This window comes from Paralichthys olivaceus, chromosome 21 (assembly GCF_024713975.1).
Source record: "Paralichthys olivaceus isolate ysfri-2021 chromosome 21, ASM2471397v2, whole genome shotgun sequence".
Taxonomy (NCBI): Eukaryota; Metazoa; Chordata; class Actinopteri; order Pleuronectiformes; family Paralichthyidae; genus Paralichthys; species Paralichthys olivaceus.
The window spans coordinates 283,093-292,500 of NC_091113.1; the positions used below are offsets into that span (position 1 = coordinate 283,093).

The 9,408-nt window shown below is 41.1% G+C and overlaps 2 protein-coding genes across 3 annotated transcripts in view; both read right to left on the reverse strand.

The window, feature by feature from the left end:
• Nucleotides 1-349: 349 nt before the first annotated feature.
• On the reverse strand, nucleotides 350-8,056 carry LOC109640589 (cGMP-dependent protein kinase 1). 2 transcript variants are annotated; one of them, XR_011239736.1, is made up of 11 exons: nucleotides 7,196-8,056; nucleotides 6,990-7,086; nucleotides 5,508-5,647; nucleotides 5,034-5,123; nucleotides 4,571-4,712; nucleotides 4,229-4,392; nucleotides 4,030-4,152; nucleotides 3,880-3,942; nucleotides 3,726-3,792; nucleotides 2,311-3,298; nucleotides 350-2,005 (listed from the first exon to the last, which is right to left on the reverse strand). XR_011239736.1 is itself a non-coding variant. In XM_020104674.2 (10 exons), the coding sequence occupies exons 1-10, from the start codon at nucleotides 7,336-7,338 to the stop codon at nucleotides 3,200-3,202; spliced, it is 1,128 nt and encodes a 375-aa protein (XP_019960233.1). In that variant the 5' UTR covers nucleotides 7,339-8,056; the 3' UTR covers nucleotides 350-3,199. The 2 variants fall into 2 exon arrangements, 1 of the variants encoding a protein (XP_019960233.1); XM_020104674.2 differs by having other exon boundaries at nucleotides 350-3,298.
• A 129-nt stretch (nucleotides 8,057-8,185) lies between these two features.
• prkg1b (protein kinase cGMP-dependent 1b) overlaps nucleotides 8,186-9,408 on the reverse strand; it is an 18,613-nt gene continuing 17,390 nt past the window's right edge. The window contains exon 10 of the mRNA XM_069517708.1: nucleotides 8,186-8,278. Coding sequence (XP_069373809.1) covers nucleotides 8,239-8,278 — 40 coding nt within the window. The 3' untranslated portion in view covers nucleotides 8,186-8,238. The remainder of the gene's footprint in view (nucleotides 8,279-9,408) is intronic.

Sequence of the window (9,408 nt, forward strand, 5' to 3'; positions counted from 1 at the left end):
AGGACAGAGGACGCTGCTGCTTGTTGACATCGATGAGACAAAGTGAATATGGGACAAAGTGAATATGGGACAAAGTGAATATGGGACAAAGTGAATATGAGACAAAGTGAATATGGGACAAACTGAATATGGGACAAAGTGAATATGAGACAAAGTGAATATGGGACAAACTGAATATGGGACAAATCAAAGGTGACGGATGTTTAGCAGCTTCCTGTGGAATGTGTCAGTCAAAGCTCCAGATTCAGTGACTCGTGTGAAATGATGTGAATATAATTGATGATGATAAAGTCCGTTCTGTTATTAACTGACATTAACCTTCAAACTGTAAGAAAATAGAAACAAAGCATTTTTATTCATAGGTTTTATTATTTTATTTGAAAACAGATCAAAGTGATATTGCAAAATGTTTTTTTTGTTTTGTTTTTAACAGTCAGGTCGATAAAGCTTTCTTGAACTGAGACAGTTTGCACAGCTACCATGGCAGGCACATATTAATAATGATATTAATAATGATATTAATAATATTCTACAACTTAAAATACTCCCAATATATACAAACATATCAGTGACCATCAAGTTTCATTACACAAACTCAAAAACACTAAATATAATCAAAGAATCAATTTGTACGTTTTTCATTTTTCATTATTTTGAAACCAGCCTGGTAACGACACACAAGCTTATTTCACATCTTTTTGTTTGTGTTTCACAAATGAGATAAAACCTGTTCGCTGGGATCTCAGAACCAGGAACAAGACCACGATCCCTCACTGGCTTCCCACCATGAAATATTTTATTATTATTAGTTTTGTTTGATTATGATTAAATATATTTCCTACATGTTCTTAACACGACATACGGGTTTGTCAGATTTGAGAGACGTTGGGGGAAACATTTGACTGTCCATTCTGTGCTAAGCTAGGCTAACTACATTCTGACTCCTGCTGTGGAACCACATCAACATCTCAAAACTAAAATTTTTCCTTGAATGTGACAAATTCTTTCACGTTGTTATTTTCATGCAGAGCTCACAGAAATCCCAAAAATATCTCAGCGTGATCAGACTGTGAATAAAAAGGCTTCATACCAACGTGAAACAACGAGCAGCTTTTACAAAAGGCCACAAAATATCATCATATGATTTTAAACTTCAACTCTGTGGATGCAGCACAAACCACGAGTCACATGATCAGTCGTAGATAATCACGTCTCCTTCAACTCTGATGGTTATTCTGAATTGATTAACTGAGAAATCATGAGGCTGACAAATTTCTCAATTTGATAAACTCGTTATTTTTAAATGTTTGCTGGTTCCAACTTTTTCAGATGTTTGCACATTCTCTCTGTTGTCGACAGTAAAGTGAATAGTTTTGTGTTTCGTTTCGTTGGTTTGATAAATGTTGACATTTAAAGAGGAACTTTGTCCGTTCTGACGCATGACGGCTGAAACTCTGGAGGAGATAATAGATATAAAATAATGGACCTGACCATCTGAAGGGCTCTTTTCTTTTCTAACCATGGAAGTGTCATCGCTGAGCCTTGGAGAAAATGTCTTCATACTATTTCAACCAAAAGCTTCAGATTATTTTTGGCGACGTCCGAAAAACAAACTTGAAGAAACAGACGTGATTGTGCACGTGTCTGAGGATGTGTGCAAAGATATGTAGGAAGTCAAGAGGATATGTACAAAATATCTGTTTAGATTCAAAGTAGAAATGTTCCCCCATCTTCCACTAGGGGGCAACAGCAGCTCCTACACCCAAATGTTTCTTCATAATCTTGGTTTTTAAAATCCCACAACTGAAATGAGGAGTGAAGGCATCACAGTGACCTCAAGATGAACTCGTACATCGTCCAGAGACGAACCTTCAGCTCACACTCCAGATGTCCAAGGGACAGGAAGTAGACACAAAGTTCAAGTGTCAGCCAGTGATGAAAGGACACTTGACAGGAGCGGAGGTTTTCTGTGGGCTGCAGTGTCTGTGTTGTCCACAGGGGGGAGCTGAAGGGAAAACAGGAAACGAGAAACTCGACTTTGGTCAAACTTGGTTTTAACATGTGAGCTTCTGTTGCCAAAGTTATTTGTGAGAAACGACTGCTCCAGGTGAACTGACTCAAGAGATTGAAAATACGTTTGTAGAATCATTTGCTCCAAGTTAAAATAACAACAGAGATATTAAAGTGCAGTCTTTGAGATTTCAGACTTAAATTGTGCGTTAACGGCAAATATTTCCCAACAACTCCAAATGACCGAAAAGCCACAGAGGAAATGTGATGAGGTTCTGGGGCTCTAGGACAGTTTCTCACGTCTCATTTGAGAATCCAGCCGTGGTCATTCCTCTGGGAACCACTCTGTGATGACCGGATTCTACTGGACGCCTCCGGACAAGCTTCAGGCTCCAGATAATCAGATAATCAGATTTAATCAGCAGATTTCTGTAGAACTGAAGAACTGTTCTTCTTCTGAGCGTCGCAGCATCGTGAAACATCACAAGAGGCTTTAATCTGGGTTTTCCTGGATTCATGTTCCTCTGAGTCCTAATCGTTCTTTTCTGCACTTTTGCTTTAGATTCATGGAACAAAGATCATGTTCCCAGTTTGTCAGTGTTACAGTGTTTAGCAGAATAGGAACACACGTGATTTAATCTTAATTCTCAGGAGCGATTTCTCTGAAGTAATAGATCAAATGAAAATATATGGGACATAAGGTGAAACCCACACTGGGGCCTGATGGAAGAACAAAGTTTATCCAGAGTAAAACAAGGAAGCAGGTTTGTTCTGGATGTTTCAGATTTCAGGCAGTTTTCTTAACAATGAAGCAGCGAAGACGACCACGTCTTGAAAAGCTAAGAAGACACTTGTCCCTTTTGGACAAGACATAAGTAAATCTGACATCTGACATGAAAAGGAAGTGAGTGCTCATGATGTCTCCCATTAAAGGGAACAGACTGGACCTGTTTGATCCACAAAGTCCTCCAGTCCACTTTCATTTGTGAAAATCTGCACATGTAGTGCTCAGTTAATTTGGGGACACGATGTGGTGACAAAACATTGAGGGTTTGATTCCCACATGGTCCAGCCATACTCAAAACACCCCAGGTTCTTCAGGTAGAGACACAGTTGAGAGAGAAGTCGTCTTCTTTGTCCTCGTAGAGCTTCAGGTTTTGTGTCTGTGTTTAATCCGGTGGTTGGGACTTTAAAAGTCATAGTCCCATCCAGTGTTGTCGTCTGGAGGCGGATCGTCCGTGTCTTCAGGGAAACTGTCGAAGTGACTGGTGTCGGTTGGAGAAGAAACCTGGACAGAAGAACATAATGAAACATCTGCAGACTTTATCTGTCTCTCTCACACATCAGATGTTCTGCATCTTAAACTTCATTTTTACAACTTGTCGTGGTCTTTTGTTGCTTCATTATAATTATGATGAGAAAAAGATGGAGTGAAAGATTCAACAAATAAAACCAGGTCGACTAAAACTTCACAGTTCATGAAACACAAGGATGTAAACATAGAAACTCGACTCCATTATTTGTCAGGCAAATTAAACATAGATACGTCTGTGAAAGAATCATCCGCTGATTGTTTCAACCGTAGACTTTAACTTTTGTTTTATGATAATTCTGCATCAGTTTAAACTTCAGTGTATTTTATTTGTCAAAGGTTGAAAATGAGTTTTTTTGTTTTATTTGTGAAAAACATTGAATTTTTTTCTTCTTCTACTCACGTCAGGTGTGATAGGTGGAGTCAGGGTTCGTTTCTTTAGACCCTCCCAGTTAAAACCTTCAAACCACCTGAACACACAAACACAGGTTCCCTTTAATTCACTGGTACTGATGATGCCGTCAGAAGTATGTGGACAGCTGTGTCAACGCACTCACTTGTGCTTCTGAATGTCTTTGACTCCGTTCTTCAGGTTTCCGAGTCTCTCTGACGGATTATCTCTGTCCACACAAACAGCTCAAGTTCAAACGTTTGTTCTGGACGAGCTGAATTTACACACTCTTACTCTGACTCACAGCGCCCCCTACCTGCAGAGCTTCTTAATGAGATTGGCGGCATTCTTGCTGACCTTCTTGGGGAACTCGATCATGTCGATGCCTCTCAGAATGATGTTGTAGGTTTTCATTGGGTCTGGACCTGAGAACGGGGGACTGGAGACACAAATGGACACTGTGAGATGTGATATTACCAGAGTTACGATTTACCCCTACAGGTGTGTGTCCTCACCTGCCGGTCAGAAGCTCGAACATCAGGATACCCAGAGACCAGTAGTCCGCCGACACATCGTGACCTTTGTTGAGGATGATCTCCGGAGCAACGTACTCTGGCGTCCCACAGAACGTCCACGTCTTTTTACAGAAACCGATCTTCTTGGCAAAACCAAAGTCAACCTGGAAATGACGGATCAGATCAAAAACAATAAAAAGTCATTTCTTACCTCTGGTCTGTGCAGTTTTTCTTTGCTCTGAAAAAAGAATGAAAAATAAAATCTGGAAGTTTCCCCTTGACTCTGTGGGTTTGGGTTAACCTCTCTGGAGTGTGTGTGTGTGTGTGTGTGTGTGTGTGTACCAGTTTGGCGTATCCTCGACTATCCAATATGAGGTTCTCAGGTTTCAGGTCTCTGTATATGATTCCTTTGGCATGCAGGTATGCGAAGGCTTCTACGACGCAGGCCGTGTAGAACCTGGTGGTCGAGTCCTCGAACGAGCCCCTGAGTGAAGACGGACCTTGATTATTAAAGATTATTTAACATTATTTGAAGTTATTTACATTTATTTAATATTATTTAAGTTTATGGTCAAAATGTGAAGAAATTCTCTAAAAACAGAGATTTCATGTTCAAGAGTTTGACCTTTGACCTTCGAACACCAAAATCTGATCAGTTCCTTTGTGAGTTAATGTTTGTGCCAAATATGAAGAAACTCCAGAAGAAAGGCAGCCGAGAGATTTACGTACGCCCTCCGACCACTAGGTGTCGCTGGCACAGGGACACAATAAGTAACAGTTGAACAAACTGACTGGGTTTGGGTACCTGTCTCTCAGGATGGTCCACAGCTCTCCTCCCAGACACACCTCCATCAGCATGTACAGATATTTACTGTCTTTAAACGTCCGATACAACCTGAACACAACACCAGAGATCATATATGAATTATGATATTATGTATATTCATGTATTCAATGTTAAATATGAAACTTTCACACGTTTTCAGGACCAACTTTAAAAATCTCATCAACAAAAATACAAAGTTTCTTTTCTGAAAAAGATTTATGATTCAAAGGCTTTTATTTTGAAAGCCAAGACCTTTTCTATCATTTTGAAAACTAGAACAACACAAACATTGACGTTTTTATTATAATATAACTTAAGTTTGTAAAATAAACACTTTTATTTTTCATCTTAGTCTTCATGACCACGGAACGTTGGACCGCATGACATCATCATCTGATGAACACTATGGTGGTGACTACCCGAGGATAAAGAAGCGATGAAGAAGAGAGTGACCTGACGATGAAGTCGGAGTGAGCCTCCGTCATGATGTATTTCTCAGAGCGGATGTGTTCCTGTTGTCTCGTGTCGACGATGTGTCGTTTCTTCAGGATCTTCATGGCGAACGTCTTTGCTTCCTCGTTCTTCAGCTGCACCTGAAAAAAACACTTCACTCGTCAGATTTAAGTTTTTATAAAATGTCACAAAAATACAGAAAAACTTTTATTTTGAAGAATCTGACGAAAAATTACATTTAACACATGAAACTTTATTTTGTAATCGGCACGAGTCCTTTGACCTTATGAAGGTGCATCATGGGAATGTGTCAACGATTAAACATCGACAACAATAATAAATGCACACACACTCAAACACACACTCACACACTCAAACACACACTCACACACTCAAACACACACTCACACACTCAAACACACACTCACACACACACTCACACACACACTCACACACTCACACACACACACTCACACACACACTCACACACTCACACACACACTCACACACTCACACACTCACACACTCAAACACACACTCACACACTCACTCACACACTCACACACACACTCACACACACACTCATGACACAATCCTCTATTTGTGGACGTTCTTCATGTTACGTTATATGAGCTCTAACTCTGACATGTCACAGGTCACACCTCCCTCGTGTGTGTGTGTGAGTGTGTGTGTGTGTGTGTGTGAGTGTGTGTGTGTGAGTGTGTGTGTGAGTGTGTGTGTGTGTGTGTGTGTTCACCAGCAGTGATGAGTTTTAGACAGAAAGTATAAAAAGTTTTTCCTCTAAAGGTCGATGTAATCTGATTACCTCCATTACTTCCTGAGTAAAGTAACTGAGCGGCTGCTGTTGAGTCATGAGTGAAAAGTTTGTGTTTTTATTTGTTAACGTCAGATTCTCGTGTTCGATGTTTGACTGGAACCAGTTTTAACCACGTGACGACGATGGAAGAAGAGAAGTCGGAGTCATGTTCGGGTCAGAGCGACAGTCTGGAGGTCAGAGGTCGTTTTTTTCCAGAGTGTCATTCCGAGCGAGCCACTAAATATACGCCCAGGTGGATGATGGGAAACCCTGAGCGGGGATTCCTTCCTGTTTTTGGGCAAACCCTCCGCAGGGCTTCCCCTTCGACCCTCAGCACCATCAGACTCACAGAACCCTGCCCCCACAGCAGCAAAGCACCACAGGCCACACCCTCCAGTCATGTATTCATCCAACACACACTGACGAGAACACAAACACATTTCTGAACTGGTCTGAATTTAAATCTGGTTTCAAAATGAAAACTGGTTCCAGTTTATTTAGCTCTGTTCACACTGAACTGAAACTGGTTTCAAAATCTGAAAATCTGAACCTGATCAAACACTAATCTGGATCTGGTCTAAAACTGTCCTCCACTGAACTCAACTGGTTTCAGACGGAAACCATGACAACCAGGTGTAACGTGGTTAGATGTGACGTCATCGTACCAGCTCCACGCGTCCGAATCCTCCAACTCCCAGCGTGTCGATGATGTTGAAGTCCTTCAGCTTCAGGCTGGAGAAGAAGACATTCTCCGCCTCGTATCTGAAAACACAAAACACAGGAGTGACCTTATGACGACGTTATGACGAGCATCTGAGCGAGAACAGGTTCCGTATCGACTCGTCCAACGTCTTTAAACGCTCGGTCGTACCTGCAGCATTTGACCACGTGGAAGAACGGGAACTTCTTGGAGGTTTGGATGGAGAAAGAGGTGATGGAGGAGGTCGGAGGAGCAGGGAGGCTGGTGAGTCGCTCTCTCTGCCGCCTCACTGGGATGGGAAGCAACTCCCTCATGTCCGAACTTCAATCTGAGCGTTCAGGAGACGACAGATCCGACAAACTTTCTGTCTTCTCTAAACTCAGACGCTTCGTTCGTCTAATTCATCACCAAAGAACTTGTAGAAAAAAATTCTGAAACATGAAACTTCTTCAGGAATGTAGAGTCTGGTAAAATTTTCTGGGTCAAAACCAAACACATGAGCTTTAAACTGGAATTCTGACGTTTGAGTCCTTTATTTTTGCAGAGAAACATCAATCACTTCCTTAAGATTAAACCCGAACGAGTCGGATCCTCACGAAAAAGTTCTGCACAGCGTCCGAAGAAGAGCCGTCTCAAAGGAAGAGCTCCAGTTCACATGATGAGGGCGGCGGCAGAGCTCGGCTGTGCTCTGCTCGTACCAGCGGTGCGGTGAAGTTTTCTGATCCTCCAGCTCTGTGTTAAAGCTCTACAGTTTAAACCAGGCAGCAGGACGTCGTCAGAATCCAGAAGAGACGAAATCCAGACAGCGAATCATCACGCAAACAGAAAGTCGCAGCTTGTTCCAGGGCACAAACTTTTATTTTACCTCTGAAGACCAAATTCTGTTTCTGCAGTAAAACTGAAACTGCGACGAGGAAAGGCCGTCCACGTCTGGTTGGAGCGAGTCCTGGTGTGAAGTCAACCTGAGAAGACGAGGACGCCGCTGGTATTTTTAGCACATGGAAACATTGCTGAGAGGTTCACCCTTAGCACAGCTCTGCCATCAAACAGACTGAAAGACAGAAGGAGGACAAACTGTCCCCAGTTCACAACCAGACGTCTCAACTTCAGAGGTCAGCAGGATGTTCAGGACGGTTCCCTGGTTCCTCTTCATCTGTTCAACATCCATCAACTGGACTCATCCATCAACTGGACTCATCCATCAACTGGACTCATTAGTTTGAGCATCGGTTCAATGTTTCTATTTCAAAGGATCTTTATTTAAACAAAGAAAGATTTTTAAACATTCATTGTTTTCATAACATGATCACAAACAACCTCACGTTCTGTTGTCCAGCTTCTCAGATTGTTCTTCATCACGTTTACACAACTGATTTACAAACACTCATATGTTAGATGTTGTGTTTACGACTCTAGAATCCAATATTATCCGTCTGTCGTGTAAACAAGTCAAAAGTGTGAATTCACTTTTATAAATCTGCACTTTAACATAAAGTATTCTATTTGTACTGTTTATATTGTATACGTTTTATTAAATTTTCACTGTTAATGTTCAATCTGCTCAGTTCTGCACAGTCCTCGCCTCATTCACCTCATTCGCCTTGTTTTTAAACATGCTCATATCCTTTTTGGATTTTATGTCAATATTGTATTTTAATGTAAATTTTGGTCGGCTGGTATTCCAGAAAGGACAGCACAAGAATCTCAATTCACAGGGAAACGTGTTCTCGTGTGTATTTGACAATAAAAATCTTTGAATCTCAAAACTTTTCTGCTTTTATTTTGACAATTTGTCGTGGATTTGTTGGATTTTTCTTTATTTGTTGCTTGTTGTTGTTGTTTTGATATAATTTTTAGAAATAAATTTGTGTTCTTGTTTGTGAGCTAAACTTTTCTGTGGATCATCTTCCCCCCCGGAGTCTGATGTCAAGATGAAATCCTGACACATGTTATGGTTGTGATCTCAACCAGCAAACATCTGAAAACAGGGACAGGACTATTTCCTGGAATCAGACCTCAGCAGAAACAGAAGCCGCTGCCGTCGGTTGAGAACGACTCTTAAACACGCTAAATATAGTTTGTGACAGTGAGGAGGAGATTGACTGGAGCTCAGAGCAGAGCTCCAATCTTCAGACCTTCACCCTGCCCAAGTGCCGCTGAGCAAAACACTCCCACATGAAGGGCATGATGGGAAATATCAGTCGTATGAAGGAAACTTTATTCTAGACAATTTCTTTAAATAAAACATTTGTCAGCGTCAAGATGAAAACATTATTTTCTTTAAAAAAAACTGGTACGATGAAAAAAGAAAAAGATTAATAATAATAAGAAGAAAGTGTGTGTGTATGTGTGTGTGTGTGTGTGTGTGTGTGTGTGTGTGTGTG